The 26,036-nt window shown below is 38.2% G+C and overlaps 1 protein-coding gene across 1 annotated transcript in view; it reads right to left on the bottom strand.

The window, feature by feature from the left end:
• The window catches only part of LOC123564804 (papilin-like), a 409,588-nt gene that overhangs the window by 307,975 nt on the left and 75,577 nt on the right, over positions 1-26,036 (bottom strand). The window contains exons 7-9 of the mRNA XM_053520994.1: positions 22,919-23,049; positions 7,639-7,771; positions 4,594-4,674 (exon numbers count right to left, since the gene is read on the bottom strand). Coding sequence (XP_053376969.1) covers positions 4,594-4,674; positions 7,639-7,771; positions 22,919-23,049 — 345 coding nt within the window. The remainder of the gene's footprint in view (positions 1-4,593; positions 4,675-7,638; positions 7,772-22,918; positions 23,050-26,036) is intronic.

Genomic DNA, 26,036 nt, shown 5'->3' with positions numbered 1-26,036 from the left:
ACAAGAAACTCTTTACCAGGAAGAGATAGGTCAAAATACACCTAAAAATGGATGTAACATGCATGTTGTACCACAGAAATGTGGTCTCGATTTTTCTCTACGGCCAATAATAAAAAAGCTAAAATAAAATCTATTTATAGTAACAACAAAGGGACATAATTCTAAAAACAAAGGTGCCTCATGGTGGTGAACATTTGGTCCAAGTTACATCAAAATCCCTCAATGCATGAAGAAGAAATGCTCCGGACAAAGTCATTCTTGAATTTGACCTTTGACCTCTAAATATGACCTTGACCTTAGACCTAGAGACCTGGTTTTTGCGCATGACAATCCGTCTTATGTTGGTGAACATTTGTGCCAAGTTACATCAAAATCCCTCCATGCATGAAGAAGAAATGCTCCAGACAAAGTCATTTTTGTGTCTGACCTTTGGTCTCTGAGTGTGACCTTGACATTAGACCCTGGGCTTGGGTTTTGCGCATAACATGTTGTCTCATCCAGGGGAATATTTGTGCCAACTGATATCTAAATCCTGTTTTGCATGACAAAGTTTTAGACTGGACAGGAAAAAAATCCTACTGACCTTTGATCTCAAAGTGTGACCTTGACCTTTAAGCTAGGGTACTGGGTTTTGCACATGACATGTCATCTCATCATGGGGAACAATTATGCCAAGTGATATTGTAATCCCTTGATGGATGACAGAGTTCTGGATCGGACAGGAAAACAAAAATTATTGACATTTGACCTCCAATTGTGACCTTGACCTTTGAGCTAAGGGTCCGGGATTTGTGCATGACACGTCGTCTCATCATGGGGAACATTTGTGCCAAGTAATATTAAAATCCCTTCATGAATGTCAGAGTTATGGACCGGACACGAAACAGACCCTGTTCATGCTATGTTAACATTTGACTGCTAAGTGTGACCTTGACCTTTGAGCTAAGGGTCTGAAAGTTGTGCATGACACATGGTCTTATCATGAGGTACTTTTGTGCCAAGTAATATTAAAATCCCTTCATGGACGGCAGAGTTATGGACCGGACAGGAAAAAAGACCTGTTGACCTTTGACCTCAAATTGTGACCTTGACCTTTAAGCTAGGGGTCTAGGTTTTGTGCATGACACGTCGTCTATTCATGGGGAACATTTGTGCCAAGTAATATCAAAATCCCTTCATGGATGGGAAAGTTATGGACCGGACAGGAAAAAAACCCTGTTGACCTTTGACCTCCAACTGTGACCTTAACCTCTGAGCTAGGGGTCCAGTTTCTGCGCATGACATGTCGTCTCATCATGGGGAACATTTGTGCCAAGTAATATTAAAATCCCTTCATGGATGGGAGAGTTATGGACCAGACAGGAAAAAAGCCCTGTTGATCTTTGACCTCCAATTGTGACCTTGACCTTTGAGCTAGGTGTCCGGGTTTTGCGTATGACACGTCGTCTCACCATGGGGAACATTTGTGCCAAGTAATATTACAATCCCTTCATGGATGACAGAGTTATGGACCGGACACGAAATTGCGGACGGACGGACAGACGGAATGACGGAAAAGCGCATTCCTATAGTCCCCGAAACTGGTTTTCAACCAGTAGGGGACTAACAAGTGAATGAAGTATTGCCAAGCAATACAAAGTCCCCTACTGGAAGGCACCTAATTTTCTCTACTGCAGTAGAACATAATGAACTGATATCTGTCAATGATGTATAAACAATATTGTACTATATATACAGTATGTTATAACAACACACTTGGATTAAAATGTGCATATATAAAAACCCACAGTTGTTTTCATATTGAATTTTTTTGGCTGATTATAAAAATGTTATCATATAAGTTATTTATAATCTATATAATATAAGTCCACAAGAAACTCTTTACCAGGTAGAGATAGGTCAAAATACACCTAAAAATTGGATGCAACATGCATGCTGTACCACAGAAATTGGTCTCGATTTTTCTCTACTGCCAGTAATAAAAAAGTTACAATAAAACCTATTTATAGTAACAACAAAGGGATGTAATTCTAAAAACAAGGGTGCCTCATGGTCATTCTTGAATATGACCTTTGACCTCTAAATATGACCTTGACCTTAGACCTAGGGACTGGTTCTTGCGCATGACATGTTGTCTCATCCAGGGGAATATTTGTGCCAACTGATATCTAAATCCTGTTTTGCATGACAATGTTATAGACCGGACAGGAAAAAAATCCTCTTGACCTTTGGTCTAAAAGTGTGACCTTGACCTTTAAGCTAGGGTACTAGGTGTTGCGCATGACACGTCGTCTCATCATGGGGAACATTTATGCCAAGTAATATTGTAATCCCTTGATGGATGACTGTGTTCTGGATCGGACAGGAAAAAAAACCTGATTGACCTTTGACCTCCAACTGTGACCTTGACCTTTGAGCTAAGGGTCTGGGCTTTGCGCATGACATGTTGTCTCATCATGGGGAACATTTGTGCCTAGTAATATTAAAATCCCTTAATGAATGTCAGAGTTATGGACCGGACACAAAACAGACCCTGTTCATGCTATGTTAACATTTGACAGCTAAGTGTGACCTTGACCTTTGAGCTAGGGGTCTGAAAGTTGTGCATGACACATTGTCTTATTATGAGGTACATTTGTACCAAGTAATATTAAAATCCCTTCATGGATGGGAGAGTTATGGACCGGACAGGAAAAAAGCCTTGTTGACCTTTGACCTCCAAGTGTGACCTTGACCTTTAAGCAAGGGGTCCAGCTTTTGCGCATGACACGTCGTCTCCTCATGGGGAACATTTGTGCCAAGTAATATTAAAATCCCTTCATGGATGGGAGAGTTATGGACCGGACAGGAAAAAAGCCCTGTTGACCTTTGACCTCCAATTGTGACCTTGACCTTTGAGCTAGAGGTCCGGGATTTGCGCATGACATGTCATCTCATCATGGGGAACATTTGTGCCAAGTAATACTAAAATCCCTTCAAGGATGGGAGAGTTGTGGATCAGACAGGAAAAAAGCCCTGTTGACCTTTGACCTCCAATTGTGACCTTGACCTTTGAGCCAGGGGACCGGGTTTTGCGCATGACACGTCGTCTCATCATGGGGAACATTTGTGCCAAGTAATATTAAAATCCCTTTATAGATGACAGAGTTATGGACCGGACACGAAATTGCAGACGGACGGACGGACGGATGGACAGATGGACGGAAGGAATGACGGAAAAGCGCATTCCTATAGTCCCCGAAACTGGTTTTCAACCAGTAGGGGACTAACAAGGTAAAATATAGAGATTTTTGCAAAATCAAGGGCCCATAACTCTAGTCCTATTGTCTGATTTTGTTCAAAATTGAACTCATCCAAGATGTAATGGCTGTACATATATCCGGTCACCGTAGCCTAGTGGTTAAGGCGTCCGCCTTAGGATCGGGAGGTCGAAGGTTCGAGCCCCATGGGGAGCGTTCATCCGGGGGATGTTTGTCATGGGACTCATTCCGAAAAGGCCGGTTCATGAGCCGTGAGCTAGTTAAATGAATGGTTACCGATTTCTATCAGCCTGGTGCCTGGCATAGTGGTAGGAGTTGGGAGGTAATTGGTACACACAATAAAGGTGTCTCATAAGCCAAATCGGCTGGCCCTTTCAATAGGGGTGACACTATAATACACAAGACCTTTACCTTTACCTTTTTATACTTCGTAAATATGTTTTGGATTGGTGAAGAAATGAAGGTGCTAGAGTGTAAACAACGTAAAATATAGTAATTTTTGTAAATCAAGGGCATATAACTCTGGTCCTACCAGCCTAATTTTGCTCATATTCATACTCATTAAGATCTTGAGGTCATACACATTCTATGTAAATATGATTAGGATTGGTGAAGAAAAGAAGGTGCTAGAGTGTAAACAAGGTGAAATTTAGCAAATTTTGTCAATCAAGGGCACATAAATCTGGACATACTGATCCGATCTAACCCATAATCAAACTCATCTGAGGTATTGTGATCAAAAACATTGTGACCAAGTTTGAGTGTAAACAAACTAATGTGAATAGATGGCAGCTGTCGGCTCAGGTGAGCTAAAAACTTAGGTTATGTTTTTTTTTTTCCTGGAAAAAATTGCTTTTAGCATAAATGAGATATCCTGAAAGAATTCATAAACGAGTCAATTCAAAATCACAACTTCAAAACTTTATGACCTTGAATATAATGTCCTTAATGACTTTGACCTTTGATGTTCTGTCCCCTAAACTATAGAGGTTATCTATGTCCAAAGAAAAAACATCCTATTAAGTTTAATGAATTGAAGGTTTAACCTTTTTCCAGATAGAAACCAAACTGAGTAAAACAATATAGCCCCTCTACTTTGGAAGGAAGCATAACTGTGTCTTTTCTTTAGATATTACTACATTGACCATTTCAGAGCTAATACTACCAAGAAATTAATTTGAATCTGATAACTGGGCGTCTATCTGAGCACCTGTACTCGTACCAAATTAAGTACAGGACAGCAAGAACATTGTTTTTGCTATTTGTAAACCAAAATATTGTCAAATTAGTCCCCCATGAACATTAATGATTTCACAGTACACCTAGGTCTTACCAATAGAGTTTTTGTTTTCAGCCATCTCTCGGATTTGAATGTCTCTAGCACCAGCAGGAATCTCCACAACTGTTGAATACCCTAGACAGAACATAGAAAATGTGTTAAAAACAAGAGCTGTCCATAAGACAGCACGCTCGACTTCTCAGTGCTTGACTCTGAATTAGAGCTTTGCCAGTAAAAGGGGCTTAACTCAATCAAATATATAATCAGAGTTATGGGGGTTGTTTTTTCTTGTATAGACTTTGATAGTAAATAACTATTGTAAGCTTCAAGTCAATAGCTTTGGCAGTAACAGAGATATTGGATGTTATATAAAACTTTAACCTAAAAGTTCTAAGTTAAAAAGGGGCATAACTTCAAAATTCAAATCAGAGTTATGAGGATTGTTTCTTCTGGTGTAGCCTTTGATAGTAAATAACTATTTTAAGTTTCAAGTCAAAAGTTTTGAAAGTAACAGATATATTGGACTTTCATCAAAAATGTTAACAAAAAAATTATACATTAACAAGAGGACCATGATGGTCCTGAATCGCTCACCTCTTCCCACATGATCAAGTTTTGAATATGCCGTCGTTTTTTCTATTATTTGACATAGTGACCTAGTTTTTGAGCTCATGTGACCCAGTTTTGAACTTGACCTAGATATTATAAAGATAAAAATTCTGACCAATTTTCATGAAGATCCATTGAAAAATATGGTCTCTACAGAGGTCACAAGGTTTTTCTATTATTTGACCTATTGACCTAGTTTTTTAAGGCACGTGTCCCAGTTTCAAACTTGACCTAGATATCATCAAGGTGAACATTCTGACCAATTTTCATGAAGATCCATTCAAGGGTATGGCCTCTAGAGAGGTCACAAGGTTTTTCTATTTCAAGACCTACTGACCTAGTTTTTGATCGCAGTTGACCCAGTTTCAAACACGACCTAGATATCATCAAGATAAACATTCAGACCAACTTTCATACAGATCCCATGAAAAATATGGCCTCTAGAGAGGTCACAACGTTTTTTCATTATTTGACCTACTGACCTACTTTTTGATGGCAGTTGACCCAGTTTCAAATTTGACTTAGATATCATCAAGGTGAACATTCTGACCAATTTTTATGGAGATCCATTCACAAGTATGGCCTCTAGAGAGGTCACAAGCTTTTTCTATTTTTAGACCTACTGACTTAGTTTCTGACCGCACATGACCCTGTTTCGAATTTGACCTAGATATCATCAAGATGAACATTCAGACCAACTTTCATTAAGATCCATTGAAAAATATGGCCTTTAGAAAGGTCACAAGGTTTTTCTATTATTTGACCTACTGACCTAGTTTTTGATGGCACGTGACCCACTTTCAAACTTTACCTAGATATCATCAAGATGAACAATCAGACCAACTTTCATACAGATCCCATGGAAAATATGGCCTCTAGTTAGGTCACAAGGTTTTTCTATTATTTGACCTACTGACCTAGTTTCTGATGGCACGTGTCCCACTTTCGAACTTGACTTAGCTATCATCAAGGTGAACATTCTGACAAATTTTCATGAAGATTTCATGAAATATATGGCCTCTAGAGAGGTCACAAGGTTTTTCTATTTTTAGACCTACTGACCTAGTTTTTGACCGCACGTGACCCAGTTTCAAACTTGACCTAGATATCATCAAGATGAACATTCAGACCAACTTTCACACAGATCCCATGAAAAATATGGCCTTCAGAGAGGTCATAAGGTTTTTCTATTATTTGACCTACTCACCTAGTTTTTGAAGGCACATGACCAAGTTTCGAATTTGACATAGATATCATCAAGGTGAACGTTCTGACCAACTTTCATGAAGATCTTGTGAAATATATGGCCTCTAGAGAGGTCACAAGGTTTTTCTATTTTTAGACCTACTGACCTAGTTTTTGACCGCACGTGACCCAGTTTCGAACTTGACCTAGATATCATCAAGATGAACATTCTGACCAATTTTCATAAAGATCCCATGAAAAATGTGACCTCTAGAGTGGTCACAAGCAAAAGTTTACGGACGCACACACGGACGGACGGACGACGGACACCGCACGATCACAAAAGCTCACCTTGTCACTTTGTGACAGGTGAGCTAAAAAGGGGCATAAATCTGTCAAAATTCAAATCAGAGTTATGGGGATTGTTTCTCCTGGTGTAGACTTTGATAGTAAATAACTATTTTAAGTTTCAAGTCAATAGCTTTAATAGTAACAGAGATATTTAACTTTATCAAAAACTTTAATCAACTCGATGCCGATGCCTGGGCGAGTGCTATAGCTCTACTCATCTTTGAAAAGTCAAGCTAAAAATCTACTACTATTGTTTGCACATGTAACCTGTGTAACTCCAACAAAATCCTGAATGTCAGAACAAGTACGATCATTATATATCTATTATAAATCTTTATGTTTTATCATTTATGTCAAATAAATGTTGGCCAAAAAATGACATCTGTTTTTAGACAGGTTTCATGTTAAACAAAACACTGCATTCTGTGTAAGAAACGATTCTGTCAAACAAAGTCTGAAGAATATCAGAATAAGAGTATAACTGAAGATTTCATCCTGTGCAGATGACAATTACACCTAGAGTTTGAGCACAACAACAAAGTTCCAGTTTAGTTTCATCATTCAAAGTGTAACGTTATATCTTTTTTCCCTCTGAATCTAGAACCATACTATACAAATCAAGGAGCAACTATCAAGGTATTTGATATTTTATCGCATTTTACATAAAAAATACACACATGATTATTGCACTAATCTTTGTTGTCGTTAACAGCACTAGAGTCATCTTGCATGCAGGATGCCAAATAGGCTTTGCCTGCATGGGTATAGTCATCAGAAATGGCAGTCTGGTGTGCAAAATTACCATTTCTTAATTCTATATCTATCTGAAGAGGTTGTGATTGGACATCTTTCAGGTCCAGCAAATTACTGGATCTGTAGTAAAAAATTAATGGGTTGAATTCCCACTGTTAACTTGTATTGTAATGGAAAATTCAGAAACAGAGAATATCCAACCTGGTGGAAGCTGTTGAACAGCAAATATTCCATTGATATCTCCAGTCTGAGTACATGTCGAGTTGTCTCCTCCACATATACCACACACGTCCAAAACTTTACGAGAACCTATCTTCATGTCACATCCTACTGTCTGCAAATTAAAACATTTATCATAAATAGGTCAACACTTTTGGCTTTGATTTGCATAATTTTCTTTAAGAATCTATTTATAGCAGCCAGTCAGAAGTTATAGTTGTTACAGCTGAACACAATTTATAGCTGTCGCAGCCAATCAGATGTTACTGTTGTTGCAGCCCAGCAGAGGAGCTACAATTGGGTAACATGTCAACTAGTACAAAAGCAAGGGTGAGGAATTCCTATGTCGAAAACGTCTGACTCGGGACATTTTGCCACCAGACAAGTGCATTTTTTCATTCAATTCGTCCATGCACAAGCAGACATTTTCAGGTATAAAATGAGACAAGAGGACCATGATGGTCCTGAATCGCGCACCTGTTCCCACATGACCCAGTTTTGAGTATGACGTCGTTTTTTTCTATTATTTGACATAGTGACCAAGTTTTTGAGCTCATGTGACCCAGTTTTGAACTTGACCTAGATATCATCAAGATAAAAATTCTGACCAATTTTCATGAAGATCCATTGAAAAATATGGCCTCTAGAGAGGTCACAAGGTTTTTCTATTATTTGACCTATTGACCTAGTTTTCAAAGGTATGTGACCCTGTTTTGAACTTGATCTAGATATCATCAAGGTGAACATTCTTACTAATTTTCATGAAGATCTCATGAAAAATATGGCCTCTAGAGAGGTCACAAGGTTTTTCTATTTTTATACCTACTGGCCTAGTTTTTGACCGCACGTGACCCAGTTTCGAAAATGACCTATATATCATCAAGGTGAACATTCAGACCAATTTTCATGATGATCCATTGAAAAATATGGCCTCTAGAGAGGTCAAAAGATTTTAATAATTTTAGACCTACTGGCCTAGTTTTTGACCGCAGTTGACCCAGTTTCAAATTTGACCTAGATATCATCAAGATGAACATCAGACCAACTTTCATACAGATCCCATGAAAAATATGGCCTCTAGAGAGGTCACAAGGTTTTTTTATTATTTGACCTACTGACCTAGTTTTTGAAGGCACGTAACCCAGTTTCAAACTTGACCTAGATATCATCAAGGTGAGCATTCTGACCAATTTTCATGAAGATCCATTCAAGGGTATGGCCTCTAGAGTGGTTACAAGGTTTTTCTATTTTAAGACCTACTGACCTAGTTTTTGATCGCAGTTGACCCAGTTTCAAACTTGACCTATATATCATCAAGATAAACATTCAGACCAACTTTCATACAGATCCCATGAAAAATATGGCCTCTAGAGAGGTCAAAATGTTTTTTCATTATTTGACTTAATGACCTACATTTTGAGGGCACGTGACCAACTTTCGAACTTGACCTAGATATCATCAAGATGAACATTCTGACCAATTTTTATGAAGATCCATTCACAAGTATGGCCTCTAGAGAGGTCACAAGCTTTTTCTATTTTTAGACCTACTGACCTAGTTTTTGACCGCACATGACCCAGTTTCGAACTTTACCTAGATATCATCAAGATGAACATTCAGACCAACTTTCATACAGACCCCATGAAAAATATGGCCTTTACAGAGGTCTCAAGGTTTTTCTATTATTTGACCTACTGACCTAGTTTTTGAGGGCACGTGACCCACTTTCGAACTTGACCTAGATATCATCAAGGTGAACAATCTGATCAATTTTCATGAAGATCTTATAAAATATATGGCCTCTAGAGAGGTCACAAGGTTTTTCTATTTTTAGACCTACTGACCTAGTTTTTGACCGCAGTTGACCCAGTTTTGAACTTGATCTAGATATCATCAAGATGAACATTCAGACCAACTTTCATACAGAACCCATGAAAAATGTTGCCTTTAGAGAGGTCACAAGGTTTTTCTATTATTTGACCTACTGACCTAGTTTTTAATGGCACGTGACCGACTTTAAAACATGACCTAGATATCATCAAGGTAAACATTCTGACCAATTTTCATGAAGATCTTGTGAAGTATATGGCCTCTAGAGAGGTCACAAGATTTTTCTATTTTTAGACCTACTGACCTAGTTTTTGATGGCACGTGACCCAATTTCGAACTTGACCTAGATATTATCAAGATGAACATTCTGACCAATTTTCATAAAGACCCCATGAAAAATGTGACCTCTAGAGTGGTCACAAGTAAAAGTTTACGCACGGACAGACGAAGGACGCTGCGCGATCACAAAAGCTCACCTTGTCACTTTGTGACAGGTGAGCTAAAAATGGAAGAATAATTTAGTGAGGCTGTTTATGGAGGTGATAAAAATAATTTAACTTGCAAAACAGATAAATGTTTTAATGCAGAAAATCTGGACAAGTGAATTTAAACTTCATACAAGTGGATATTGAAGTCTCACTTGTCTGTGGACATGTGAAAAATATTAGGATTTCCAAAACCCTGAAAAGCATCTGCGAATTAAGAAAACTAACAACAGCTGTTTGTAACACTTACAAGCACCCCCTTCCTAATCATGACAACCAGTCAAATTGGGAAATTCACACATGTCCAATATGGGAACAAGAGTGCCAGAATGTCACAATATATGCCCGTCATAGCAAATTTCTTTACACTAGCACCTGTAGTTGCAAATGGAATTTTAATACTGCGGTTCTGTAGTAATTATTGTAATTCTTTTATTTATCTAAGGCCAGAGTTCTTTGATTTTTCATTACTCAGACCTGCCGACCCTATTTTCCTTCATTTTCGAAAAAAAATAAAAATTGAAATTTCAAAAATTTCAAAATTATTTTCGGGCGACGATCGATGTTTTGCTGCATTCTGACGACGACGACAACGTCGATATTCGTCAGCGCATTATCCGTCAGTGTCATACAGGCGCAATTTCCGCTCAAATGGAAGCGTCTCCCGTACGTAAACAAAAACTTGAGTGAAATTTAAGATTGTCTTTGAACAATTTATGCGCAATGGAAAAGCGGAATATTTGGTTTGTGATCTAGTATATAGACAATAAAACAACGAAAAACAAGAGATCACAGAGTGATCTTGGCGCCCACCAATGTGCCATTTTTGAGTGTTCCAAATTTCAAGACTTACTGACTAGCTCAAGGTCAAATTTCATTTCCGTACACAACACAAATCTATGCAAGTGGTCCAAGTTTGAAGGCTGTAGCTTGAGAAATGTAAAAGTAGGTCACTAGGTCAAAATCAAGGTCAAATTTTACTTCGGAATACAAAACTATGCATGTGGTCCAAATTTGAAGCCTGTACCTTCAAAAATGTGAAAGTAGGTCACTAGGTCAATGTAAAGGTCAAAGTTTGTTTCGGTACACAAAACTATGCATGTGGTCCAAATCTGAAGGCTGTAGCTTGAGAAATGTAAAAGTAGGTCACTAGGTCAAAATCAAGGTCAAATTTTATTTCGGAATACAAAACTATGCATGTGGTCCAAATTTGAAGCCTGTACCTTAAAAATGTGAAAGTAGGTCACTAGGTCAATGTAAAGGTCAAAGGTCATTTCAGTACACAAAACTATGCAAGTGGTCCAAATCTGAAGGCTGTAGCTTGAGAAATGTAAAAGTAGGTCACTAGGTCAAAATCAAGGTCAAATTTTATTTCAGAATACAAAACTATGCATGTGGTCCAAATTTGAAGCCTGTACCTTCAAAAATGTGAAAGTAGGTCACTAGGTCAATGTCAAGGTCAAAGTTTTTTTCGGTACACAAAACTATGCATGTAGTCCAAATTTGAAGGCAGTAGCTTGAGAAATGTGAAAGTAGGTCAGTAGGTCAAAATCAATGTCAAATTTCATTTTGAAACAGGAAACTATGCATATGGTCCAAATTTGATGCCTGTACCTTCAAAAATGTGAAAGTAGGTCACTAGGTCAAAATAAAGGTCAAAGTTTTTTCCAGTGCACAAAATTATGCATGTGGTCCAAATTTGAAGGCTGTAGCTACAGAAATGTGAAAGTAGGTCACTAGGTCAAAATCAAGGTCAACTCATGTCAAGGTTCATCTTGCCACTCAAAAATATACATGTGGTCCAAGTTTGAATGTTGTAGTTACTGACAAGAACATTTTAAAAGCTTTTCCCTATGTAAGTCTATATGAACCATGTGACCCCCGGGGCGGGGCCATATTTAACCCTAGGAGGATAATTTGAACAAACTTGGTAGAGAACCACTAGATGATGCTACATTACAAGTATCAAAGCCCTAGGCTTTGTGGTTTGGACAAGAAGATTTTCAAAGTTTTTCCCTATATAAGTCTATGTAAACCATATGACCCCCAGGGCGGGGCCATATTTGACCCCAGGGGTATAATTTGAACAATCTTAGTTGAAGACCACTAGATGATGTCACATACAAAATATCAAAGCCCTAGGCCCTGTGGTTTTGGACAAGAGGTTATTCAAAGTTTTTCCCTATATAAGTCTATATAAACCATGTGACCCCCAGGGCGGGGCCATATTTGACCCCAGAGAAATAATTTGAATCATCTTGGTAGAGGACCACTAGATGATGCTTCATACCAAATATCAAAGCCCTAGGCTCTGTGGTTTTGGACAAGAAGGTTTTCAAAGTTTTTCCCTATATAAATCTATATAAATTATAGAAATAAACAAAGGGCCATAACTCACTCATAAATTGTTGAACCAGTCTGATTTTCAGGGGGACACAACTAGGGTACCAATACATCATTCTGACAAAGTTTGGTCAAAATCCCCCCAGTAGTTTCTGAGGAGATGCGATAACGAGAAATTGTTAACGGACGGACGGACGGACGGACGGAATGACGGACGGACGGACCACGGACGCAGAGTGATTTTAATAGCCCACCATCATCATGATGGTGGGCTAACAAGTTCTGTAAAGGTTACGGTCAGTAACGGTGTCTCAAAATGTTAGAAAAACATAGATTTACCCGCAGTAAATAACAACGGCAACATTGAATGTGAATTTAACATGCGTTTGGCAGTTATATATTTACATGAGGATGACGTATAGGAGCAACAAAGTGCTGCCAAAGGAGTCATCCGTTTCAGATTTTGGGGAGGGAAAGGGGCCCATGCCTGTGATTTGGAGCAAAAACAGCTCGGTGTTTGGGCAAAGGGGAATAAAAAACCTTATGTAATGTCAGTTTTTGGGGAAAACTGCATAATTTAAAAGATATTTTCTGAGGGAAGGACCCTATTATGAAGGGGATAAAACCCTGTGATTATGAAGACATTATATATTACAAGTTGCCTGATTGGAGGTATTTATCTATATATACCATTGCATACAAATCCTTTTCAGGGACCTACCTAGCTACTTATGCTTTCAGTCATTTTCTGGCCATCGAATATAAAATAAAGAGTGGCCCGACTTTTAATCACTTGCCCCTGACCACTGTGGGATCGAGCCCCACTCAGGTCATCATGTGAAAAAGATATCCAACTGGCTGACGAAGGTAGGCCATTCTACCCAGATGCCAATTCTTGCCTAAGATGATGCCCAGAGGAGTACCTGGGGTCTTCCAGCACCATTTAAGTCTGGAAAGTTACCATATGACCTATAAAATTGTGTCAGTGTGACTTATAATACAACAAATAAATATTAAAATGTATTAAAAAAAGATCTTGGTCAGAAAAGTTGATGAATTAAAAACAAGAGGGCCATGATGGCCCTATATCGCTCACCTGTTATCATTGCACTTAAGGACAAGTCTTCTAGGTCAAAAGATTATAATAGAAATCAATCAAAAGAATTATGAGAAAATATAGTTGAAATTTTCTTTAAGTAACTTTAAAAACAAGATTTGAAAACTTTTTGTAGAGGTCCACTAGGCAATGCTACATGTCAAATATCTAAGCTCTTCTGGTTTATTTTTAGAAAATTTTGAAGATTTTTCTATGTACAATCAAGTAACCCCATGGGGCAGGGTCAATTTGACCCCAGGGGTCATGATTTGAATAAATTTTGTAAAAGTCTAACAGGCAATGCTACATGTCAAATATCTAAGATCTAGGCCTTCTGGTTTATTTTTAGAATTTTTTTTTAAGATTTTCCTATGTAAAATCAAGTGACCCCTAGGGCGGAGTCAATTTTGACCCCGGGGGACAAGGTTTGAACAAATTTTGTAGAGGTCCACTAGGCAATGCCACATGTCAAATATCTAGTCTCTAGGCCTTCTAGTTTATTTTTAGAAATTTTTTGAACATTTTCCTATGTAAAATCAAGTGACCCCTGGGGCGGGGTCAATTTTGACTCCGGGGGTCATGATATAAAAATTTTGTAGAGGTCCACTAGGTAATGCTACATGTGAAATATCTAAGCTCTAGGCCTTCTGGTTTATTTTTAGAAAACTTTTGAAGATTTTCCTATGTAAAGTCAAGTGACCCCTAGGGCGGGGTCAATTTTGACCCCCGGGTCATAATTTGAACAACTTTAGTAGAGGTCCACTAGGCAATGCTACATGTCAAATATCTAAGCTCTAGGGCTTCTGGTTTTTGAGAAGAAGATTTTTTAAATATTTTCCTATGTAAAATCAAGTGACCCCTGGGGCGGGGTCAATTTTGACCCCGGGGGTCATGATTTGAACAAATTTTGTAGAGGTCCACTAGGCAATGCTACATGTCAAATATCTAAGCTCTAGGCCTTCTGGTTTATTTTTAGAAATTTTTTGAAGATTTTCCTATGTAAAATCAAGTGACCCCTGGGGCGGGGTCAATTTTGACCCCGGGGTCATGATTTGAACAATTTTAGTAGAGGTCCACTAGGCAATGCTACATGTCAAATATCTAAGCTCTAAGGCTTCTGGTTTTTGAGAAGAAGATTTTTTTAAGATTTTCTTATGTAAAATCAAGTGATCCCTGGGGCGGGGTCTATTTTGACCCCGGGGTCATGATTTGAACAAACTTGGTAGAGGTCCACTAGGCAATGCTTCACACCAAATATCTAAGCTCTAGGGCTTCTGGTTTTTGAGAAGAAGATTTTTAAAGTTTTTCCTTTCGGTTGCCATGGCAACCAGTGTTCTGCATGGAATTCAATTCTTTGAACAATTTTGAAAGGGGGTCATCCAAGGAACATCCCTGTGAAGTTTCATCAAAATTGGCCTGTTGGTTTAGGAGGAGATGTTGTTTAAAGGAAAGTGTGGACGGACGTACAACGGACGGACGGACGTACAACGGACGGATGGACGGACGGACGCCGGACGGTGAGCGATCACAATACCTCACCCTGAGCACTTTGTGCTCAGGTGAGCTAATAAAAGTATGCACATGCTAAAAATGAAACCAGCCGATCAGACCATTGAAAATTGCTATTCAGTCATCAATTTAATACTTGCCGGAGATGTTTTGACCAAGGGCAAATAGTACCCATACCCAAAGAGTGATTTTGTTAAAGTTTTTGAAATCATCAATTTTATGTTCAAGATTATAAAAAAGTTAAACACAGAATGGTAATTTTCTTTGTATTACATGTTAAATGCGTATTAAAGTAGTATTAAAATCCTTTCAGGCAACACATTTTAAGTGATCACTTATCGTCTGTTGTTTTAGTAATTTTAATGCCTTTTTATTTTTATTTTTTTCCCTCCTCCTGTCAACATTTTTCTGCCCAAAATCTGAGTAACAAAAAATAAAAAAAACTCTGGCCTAAATCCACAAAAAAACTCCTTACCAGGTAGAGATACCTTAAAATACACCTAAAATTTAAAAGTAACATCTATGTTGTACCACAGATAAGTGGTCTTGGTTTTTCCCTACGGTCAATTACCTCTAAGTGTGACCTTGACCTTAGGCCTAGGGACCTGGTTCTTGTGCATGAGACTCCATCTCATAATGGTGAACAATTGTGCCAAGATCCATCAAAATCCCGGACAAAGTTTGTGGAAGCCGCTCACCTGCCCATCCGCCCGCCTGCCAGGGGCGTTCTCCCCGTGCAGAAATATTTTCCTGTTCTCAGGAAATCCCAGGATTATCCTGGGATATCCTGGGATTCTTTTAGCAAGGCTGTAAGAAAGTCCTGAAGACAGGACTTTAACACTAAAAGACAGGACTTTTGATAGAAAAATTGTCCTGTTCACAGGAAAAAGACAGGACTTTTTCTAAAAGATACAGATTGAAAGATGGTAATTAATTTGAAACATGATCTTGTAATGGTGTAATAAGTTAATTACATCCTGGTGTTGAAGACCCATGTTTTGGGAGAAACTGTATCATTAAGTACTTCTGATTGTGGTGTTGTCAGTGTAACAGGAATATATTCTATAAATTTGTGGTAAGTTAGCAAATTATTTCTGTATAAACTTTTACAAATAATACTAAATGTACTCCTTCATTTAATGATTTTACAAAACAATAAGTTATTTAGAAAAGTAGTTTTCTTTAAAATCAGTCAGAGCCTTAAAAAGTGAAATGTGTTAGTACAGTTTAGGTTATCTGTACATGCATGTTTGATCAAAGACAGTTTCACTCTAGTGAACAGATCATAGAATGATAAGAGCTTTTTGCTCAGTATGAAGCTCATAATCAGGGTTCAAGCTAGCCCAGAAAAATTGAGAGAAGTGACTTCTCCCTTCAGTGAAAATAGGGAGACGTTTTCTCAGAACAGGGAGAAGTGAGGCTGCGGGTCAAAACAGTCATTAATTAAACCGTATATTACAGTTTTGATGGTACAACACAAAGGAATAACATTTCAAAACAACACATATTTTACTTATAAGTACAAAATGCCAAGTATCAAATACAAACACACACAGTGAGCATGTATTTATGCAGTAGTTTGAAACATTCATAAATAATACTAAATCACCAATAGTATTACAACAGGCATGTGTGGTGTGATTTGTTGTTCGGCTCATGTGTCATGACCCCTTGCATATATGCATTATCAAATTTTGCCAGTCTACATATAACACAGTGCGATTTGCCAGGCTCATCTTCCTTCCATCAGTCAAAACTAACAATAGAAAATTAATTTTTCAATTCTTATCCCTGCACACCCCTGTCTTAAACCCCCGCTGGTCAAAATCCGGATATCCAAAATTTTATGTCCGGATACTGATACAATTCCATAAGCATTGCCAAATTCTCAAGTCTAAAGAATATATTTGACAAATTGTGATGATGCAAAGACATTTTAACAGCACTGGACAGTATCTGATATTAAAGTCTACGATGACAATACCTTTTATTGAAGAAAATTAAGAACAAGAGCTGTCGGAGGACAGCAACGCTCGACTATTCAACAGCCTTGTCAATTGAATGAATACAAAAGTTGAACAAGAGGGTCATGATGACCCTGGATCGCTCACCAGAGTAATATGTTTCAAATATCAAACTGATGATTTTTAGAAATTTTTTGGAAAATTTTCCGATGTACAATCAAGTAACCACTGGGGCGGGGCCAATTTTACCCCGGGGGTCATGATTTGAACAAAGTTTGTAGAAGTCGACTAGGCAATGTTACATATCGAATATCTAAGATCTAGGCCTTCTGGTTTATTTTAAGCAAATTTATGAAGATTTCCCTATGTACAATAAAGTAACCCCTGGGGCTGGGTCAATTTGACCCTGAGGGGGTCAATATTTGAACAAATTTTGTAGAGGTCCACTAAGCAATGCTACATGTTGAATATCTAAGCTCTAGGCCTTCTGGTTTATTTTTAGAAAATATTGAAGATTTTTCTATGTACAATCAAGTAACCCCATGGGGCGGGGCCAATTTGACCCCGGGGTCATGATTTGAATAAATTTTGTAGAGGTCTACTAGGCAATACTACATGTCAAATATCTAAGACCTAGGCCTTCTGGTTTATTTTTAGAAATTTTTTGAAGATTTTCCTATGTACAATCAAGTGACCCCTGGGGCGGGGTCAATTTTGACCCTGGGGTCATGATTTGAACAAATGTTGTAGAGGTCCACTATGCAATGCTACATGTGAAATATCTAAGCTCTAGGCCTTCTGGTTTATTTTAAGAAAATTTTTGAAGATTTTCATATGTAAAATCAAGCGACCCCTAGGGCGGGGTCAATTTTGACCCCGGGGGTCATGATTTGAACAACTTTAGTAGAGGTCCACTAGGCAATGCTACATGTCAAATATCTAAGCTCTAGAGCTTCTGCTTTTTGAGAAGAAGATTTTTCAAGGTTTTCCTATGTAAAATCAAGTGACCCCTGGGACGGGGTCAAGTTTGACCCCGGGGGTCTGATTTGAATAAATTTTGTAGAGGTCCACTAGGCAATGCTACACGTGAAATATCTAAGACCTAGGCCTTCTGCTTTATTTTTAGAAATTTTTTGAAGATTTTCCTATGTAAAATCAAGTGACCCCTGGGGCGGGGTCAATTTTGACCCTGGGGTCATGATTTGAACACTTTAGTAGAGGTCCATTAGGCAATGCTACATGTCAAATATCTAAGGTCTAGGACTTCTGGTTTTCAAGAAGAAGATTTTTTAAGATTTTTCTATGTAAAATCAAGTGACCCCTGGGGCGGGGTCAATTTTGACCCCGGGGTCATGATTTGAACAAACTTGGTAGAGGTCCACTAGGCAATGCTTCACACCAAATATCTAAGCTCTAGGGCTTCTGGTTTTTGAGAAGAAAATTTTTAAAGTTTTTCCTTTCGGTTGCCATGGCAACCAGAGTTCTGCATGGAATTCAATTCTTTGAACAATTTTTAGAGAAGACCATCCAAGGAACATCCCTGTGAAGTTTCATCAAAATTGGCCTGTTGGTTTAGGAGGAGATGTTGTTTAAAGGAAAGTGTGGACGGACGGACGACGGACGGACGGACGACGGCCGGACGCCGGACGGTGAGCGATCACAATAGCTCACCCTGAGCACTTTGTGCTCTGGTGAGCTAAAAACGGGCATAATTTTGTAAAATGCAAAGTAGAGGTATTGAACCTCTGTACTGCATGTCATATCATGACAGTGAACAAGTGTGTGAAGTTTCAATCCTTTCCAATTTGTGGATACTGAGATACCAGCTTACATACAAAAACTTAACAAACAAGAGCTGTCTCCATAGGATGACATATGCCCCCGATGGCACTTTGAATGAGTAGTTATGGCCGATGTTAGAGTTTAGGACCTTTGACCTACGGAGCTGGGTCTTGCGCGCGACACATCGTCTTACTGTGGCACACATTCATGGGTAGTTATTTTAAAATCCATGCATGAATGACAAAGATATGGACCGGACACACCCATCAATGCACTATCATGAAAAATGACCTTTAACGTCTAAGTGTGACCTTGACCTTTGAGCTACAGACCTGGGTCTTGCGCGTGACACATCGTCTTACTGTGGTACACATTCATGCCAAGTTATTTGAAAATCCATCCATGGTTGACAAAGATATGGACCGGACACGCCCATCAATGCACTATCCTTTAATGTCTAAGTGTGACCTTCACCTTTGAGCTACGGACCTGTGTCTTGCGCGCGACACGTCGTCTTACTGTGGTACACATTCATGCCAAGTTATTTGAAAATCCATCCATCGATGACAAAGATATGGACCGGACGAGCCCATCAATGCACTATCCTTTAATGTCTAAGTGTGACCTTGACCTTTGAGCTACGGACCTGTGTCTTGCGCGCGACACGTCGTCTTACTGTGGTACACATTCATGCCAAGTTATTTGAAAATCCATCCATCGATGACAAAGATATGGACCGGACACGCCCATCAATGCACTATCCTTTAATATCTAAGTGTGACCTTGACCTTTGAGCTACGGACCTGGGTCTTGCGCACGACACGTCGTCTTACTGTGGTACACATTCATGCCAAGTTATTTGAAAATCCATCCATCGATGACAAAGATATGGACCGGACACGAAAATTTCGGACAGACTGACAGACCGACAGACTGACAGACCGACAGACGGTTCAAAAACTATATGCCTCACTTCGGGGGCATAAAAACTGCTAAGTCAAAGGGGCATAATTTTGTAAAAATGCCAAGTAGAGTTATGGGACCTTCACAGTGCATGTTAGATCATGACAGTGAACAAATGTGTGAAGTTTCAATCCATTCCAATTAGTGGATACTGAGATATCAGATTACATACAAAAATTTAACCAAAAACTGCTAAGTCGAAAAAGGGGCATAATTTTGAAAAAAAAGAGAATAGAGTTATGGGACTTGCTTAGTGCATGTCAGATCATGATAGTGAACAAGTATGTGAAGTTTCAATCCATTCCCATTAGTAAGTACTGAGATACCAGCTTACATACAAAACCTTAACCAAAAATTTCTAAGTCGAAAAAGGGGCATAATTTTGTAAAAAAGCAAAATAGAGTTATGGAACCTGTGCAATGTAGATCAGTTCATCACAGTGAATAAGTGTGTGAAGTTTCAATCCATTCCCACAAGTGGTTACTGAGTTACCAGCTTACATACAAAACCTTAACCAAAAATTTCTAAGTTGAAAAAGGGGCATAATTTTGTAAAAATGCAAAATAGAGTCATGGAACCTGTGCAATGTAAGTCAGTTTGTCACAGTGAATAAGTGTGTGAAGTTTCAATTCATTCCCACTAGTGGTTACTGAGATACCAGCTTACATACAAAACCTTAACCAAAATCAGGACGCAGACGTGGACGCGGACGCCGACGCATGGGCGAGTGCAATAGCTCACTATTCTATGAATAGTCAAGCTAAAAATGTTCATGAAATACCGGCAAGTTGTCACCGCGAGCAGACATTCTGACAGCCTACTTTCGTTTTCAAAAACTTTTACAAAAAGATAAAAGCCAATGTGTTCTTATCTAAAATTGATTGTGATTGATTTTTATTGATTGAAATTAAATATCTGTTTTCTGAATTTCAGTTTAATTTGTGTATAACACGGATATTTACGTCTGGCAGCCGCAATTAAAACCATACATTACGCACAACTCTGGTTATTATTCAGAGCTTTTCTTTAGGCCCTATCGGTCAATTTGCGATGGGCTATCATCCTATAATCAGCTACTGACTCTTGCGCCGACATACTTGTGTTTTTGTTTTTATTTACCCTACTTTTGACAGTTTTTATTTGTTTGTTTTCATACGTGATGCACACACTTTTTATCCGTGATGCACAAAATAAATTTAAGGCCATTTTGTTTCGCCTCGTTTGATTGGTGTTTCCAAAGTTTTCGACCAATAAAAATCATCCTTACGATATTCGGTGATAGGCGGAGCATACTTTGTTGACAGGTGAAGTTCACAACCCGTAACGGGATAAGTTTCGCTAATTGATTATGTAATGTTTTTACAAGCTGATTAGAAGCTGACAGATGTGATATATGCATGTATGATAACTGCCTCGGGCGCCAGATTTTAGGGCAACTTGTTTTTTGCTTTTCTGTACAAACAGAGCGAAGTCATCAGAAAAAAAGCGACCACTTCGCTCACGTCGCCTAGAAGCGTGGACCCTGATAATTTGATGATTCTAGACTAAATAGTAGTACTTTCACCTAGTTTTTTTTTTTTTGCCACGAGTGCATATATTTTAAATTTTGAGCTGATTTAAGATGTGCCAAGAAATTAATATTTCTGCTATGACAGGTTGTATTGTTTCAATGTACATGATGTATGCCTTTTAACTACAAAATATTTTTTAATATTAGGAAATGATAATCCTTATATTCTTACTGTAAATACTATTGAACTTTAACAGTCAAATTGTTAACTGTATTTCCCGCCAAAGAGAATTTCAAATCATGTTTACAAGGTATTCAATTACATGTTCTGGGGTTTCCTGAAGACAGGACAATTGTCCTGAGATTTCCTGTCATCAGGAATTCCTGGGATTTCCTGAAGACAGGACAATTGTCCTGTAATTTGCTGACATCAGGAATTCCTGGGATTTCCTGAAGACAGGACAATTGTCCTGGGATATCCTGACTTCAAGAATTCCTGGGATTTCCTGAGAACAGGACAGTATTATACTTTTATGTCCTGTCTTCAGGCAATCTCAGGACATTCCTGGGATTTTCAGGATAGCAGGATTGGAATTCTTAGATGTCCTGTTTTTTTCCTGTTCATAGGAAAATCCTGGGATTGTTCCATTCCCATTTAACGGCATAAAAAGTCCCAGGATTATCCCAGGAATTCCTGAGATATTTTCAGGAGATTATCCCAGGATAGTCCTGGGACTTCCTGGGATAGTCCCAGGATTTCCTGTTCCATTTTCGCACGGGTCATAATATGTCCCATGTTTTAAAGGGGCATATAAAAAAGCATTCTACTGAAAATGGTCCTTTTGTTCTTCTTATAATGGTATGTAACAAAGGCCTGAATATATCGACTTTCTAGCCCAAAAATATCTTAATATTTCCCTATTGGTAAAAAATAACATTGAAAATTGATCTTCATCATGTAAGGACGAAAAGTACTGGGCTCTGACCTTGACCACTGACCCCAAACACAATAGGAGTCACTTACGACTACAGGCAATAATCATAATTATTAAGTTTAAAGTCCATAGCCTCTAGCATCTTAAAGACCTGCTCCAGTCCAACCTTTTAACCTTAAATTGTCACTGAAAAAGCATGAAAATTCTGACTATGAACAGTGACGCCTGTCAAAATAGAGTCTATTCTATATAAAATTCTATATAAAATACCTGTGGTTTTGCGTGCTATAGTGTGGCGCGTGGCCGTTAACTGTTACCTATTGTAATCATGGGTTGCATACACACAAAAGAATTTGAATAGCCGCAGAGCAGGGCTTTAAGGTTACTGTAGCCTTGATACTTGAGGTACTGACCCCAAAAAGCAACTGGGGTCATCTCCTGACAACAGGCAATGATCCTATGAAATTTGACAGCCGTAAGCCAAACACTGATAAGAAAACATTTTCAGTTTCAGGGTCACAGTGACCTTGACCTTTGACCTACTGACTTCTGCAGGTTATTAGTCATCTGCAGAAGGCACAAGCTTTTTTAGTTATTAAGCAGAAACAATTTTCAGACTCAAGGTCAATGTGACCTAGTCCTTTAACTCACTGACCTATAAATACAGTGACCATTTACTGATCCAGACACTCATACTACAAACTTTATAAGCAAAGAAGTTCTTTAGTTTTTGAGCAGTGACCACTTTCAGTGACGAGGTCATTTAGACCTTGACCGGATGGGTACCTTAACGGTAGAACTATACCTATCTGTTTTTCACAAAGAATAACAAAAATAGACTTTACCTTACACTGTCCATCAACACAGACCCTATCATTGCTCTGTAGACATGGAGTTCCATCAATAACTTTGTCAGCCAATTTGTGGAAAAATGGAAAACCATCAGCAAAACACAACAGTTCACAAGTCTCCCCATCTGTAAATATGGCAAGATAATTCCTTCAGTCAAGGTTTGATGTATGTGTTACAATGTATATTTGTAGGATTTTAGTAGTGTTTCTATTATAAAATCTGCATTACATACACAACTATGAATTTTCTACAAATATCTATGAACCTCAGTCAGCAGTAAGCAAATTTACAAGACGATTTCAGAATAGCCGAAACTCATTTTTGCAAATCAAGCATGTTTACTACATGAATTAATTATTCAATCCGTGCTATATAACAGGTCTGTATTCAACACATATTTACTGGATGATGTCAACAAGAGGGTTATTACCCTAAAGTGCTTCCCTGTGTAAAAGACTTCAAGTGTGTTTCTATTTTAACGTAATGGTACAAGTACAGAGTTAGGTTTATATAAATATTCAGGCTCTAGCTATTATGGATTCAGAGAACAAGATATTCAAAGTTTCTTTTATATAAGCCTACATTATATACACATCACACACATGGGCACGGTCATTTTTGAACCTTAGGCAATAATTTGAACAATAACGGTAGACAGTCAAACCCTGATATCACACGCCAAACATCCAAGAATCAATAGTGTAAAATTGTTTTAAAATTAGGTCTGCTGTTTCTGACAAGAACATTTCTAAAGTCTATAACATACACATATAGGGATTAATTAAATATTAAAACTCCCCCTGGCGGCCATGTTTTATGACAAATCTAATTTGAACATTCTTGGTAGAAAGTCGCACAAGGACCATTTGTGTGAAATTATTTTAAAATCGGGCCTGCAGTTTCACACAAGAAGATTTGTAAAGTTTTCACTATACATAGGAAAAGTGACCACACCCTCTGACAAATCGGAATAACCTGAACAATCTTTGTTGCTTCTTTTTTTTTTTAGCTCACCTGTCACATAGTGACATGGTGAGCTTTTGTGATCACCCTTCGTCCGTCGTCAGTCTGTGCGTCCGTCAACAATTTCTTGTCTGCATGATAGTGGTTTCATTTATGATTTTATTTTAACCAAACTTGCAAACAACTTGTATCACCATAAGATCTCGGTTCCTTTCTTGAACTGGCCAGATCCCATTATAGGTTTCAGAGTTATGGCCCCTGAAAGGGCCAAAATTAGCTATTTTGACCTTGTCTGCACAACAGCAGCTTTATTTATGATTTGATTTTTACCAAACTTGCAAACAACTTGAACCACCATAAGATCTTGGTTCCTTTCTGGAACTGGCCAGATTCCATTATGGGTTCAACAGTTATGGCCCCTGAAAGGCCCAAAAATAGCTATTTTGACCTTGTCTGCATAATAGCAGCTTTATTTATTATTTGATTTTTACCAAACTTGCACAAAACTTGTATCACCATAAGATCTTGGTTCCATTCTGGAACTGGCCAGATTCCATTGAGGGTTCTAGAGTTATGGCCCCTGAAAGGGTCAAAATTAGCTATTTTGACCTTGTCTGCACAATAGCAGCTTCATTTATGATTTGATTTTAACCAAACTTGCAAAAACTTGTATCACCATAAGATCTTGGTTCCTTTCTGGAACCGGTCAGATCCCGTAATGGGTTCCAGAGTTATGGCCCCTGATAAGGTCGGAATTAGCTATTTTGACCTTGTCTGCATAATAGCAGCTTAATTTATGATTTGAATTTAATCAGACTAGCACAAAACTTCTGTCACCATGAGATCTCGGTTCCTTTCTTGAACCAGCCAGATCCCTTAATGACTTCCAGAGTTATGGCCCCTGAAAGGGCTAAAATTGGCGATTTTGACCTTGTCTGCACAATAGCAGCTTCAGTTATGATTTGATTTTAACCAAACTTGCACACAACTTGTATCACCACAAGATCTTGGTTCATTTATTGAACTGGCCAGATTTTGTCATGGGTTCCAGAGTTATGGCCCCTTAAAGGTCCAAAATTGGCTATTTTGGCTTTTGCAGCCATATAGAGAACTCATTTATGGTTTTATTTGATACAAACTTCCAAAATATCTTCAACAACAATAAATCTTGGATTTTATGACAAATCAGATCCAATCGTAGGTTCCAGAGTTACTTTATATCTGATTACCTCCCCTGATTGTAATAAATATGGATTTATATCAGTAAATACTTACAGGACTTATTTGAAATTTCATTATTGTTATAAGTTGGACTGAGACAATCAGGGTAGATAACTATGTACTGATTTTATGTCAAATTACCTCCCTTTATTTCAAATTAAAATGGGTATATCTCCGTAACTAATGAAGATACTGATCTGAAATTTCATTTGTCATTTGACCTACTGACCTAGTTTCTGAAGGCATGTGACCCACTTTCGAACTTGACCTAGATATCATCAAGGTGAACATCCAGACTAACTTTCATACAGATCCCATGAAAAATATGGCCTCTAGAGAGGTCACAAGGTTTTTCTATTATTTGACCTACTGACCTAGTTTTTGAAGGCATGTGACCCACTTTCGAACTTGACTACTGACCTAGTTTTTGACCGCACATGACCCTGTTTCGAACTTGACCTAGATACCATCAAGATGAAGATTCAGACCAACTTTCATATAGATCCCATGAAAAATATGGCCTTTAGAGAGGTCACAAGGTTTTTCTATTATTTGACCTACTGACCTAGTTTTTAATGGAATGTGACCCAGTTTCGAACTTGACCTAGATATCATCAAGGTGAACATTCTGACCAATTTTCATGAAGATCTTGTGAAATATATGGCCTCTAGAGAGGTCACAAGGTTTTTCTATTTTTAGACCTACTGACCTAGTTTTTGATGGCACGTGACCCATTTTCAAACTTGACCTAGATATCATCAAGGTGAACATTCTGACCATTTTTCATGAAGATCTTATGAAATATATGGCCTCTAGAGAGGTCACAAGGTTTTTCTATTTTTAGACCTACTGACCTAGTTTTTGACGGCACGTGACCCAGTTTCAAACTTGACCTAGATATCATCAAGATGAACATTCTGACTAAA

Source organism: Mercenaria mercenaria, chromosome 1 (assembly GCF_021730395.1).
Source record: "Mercenaria mercenaria strain notata chromosome 1, MADL_Memer_1, whole genome shotgun sequence".
Taxonomy (NCBI): Eukaryota; Metazoa; Mollusca; class Bivalvia; order Venerida; family Veneridae; genus Mercenaria; species Mercenaria mercenaria.
This window is presented reverse-complemented; position numbering and strand designations above follow the sequence as displayed.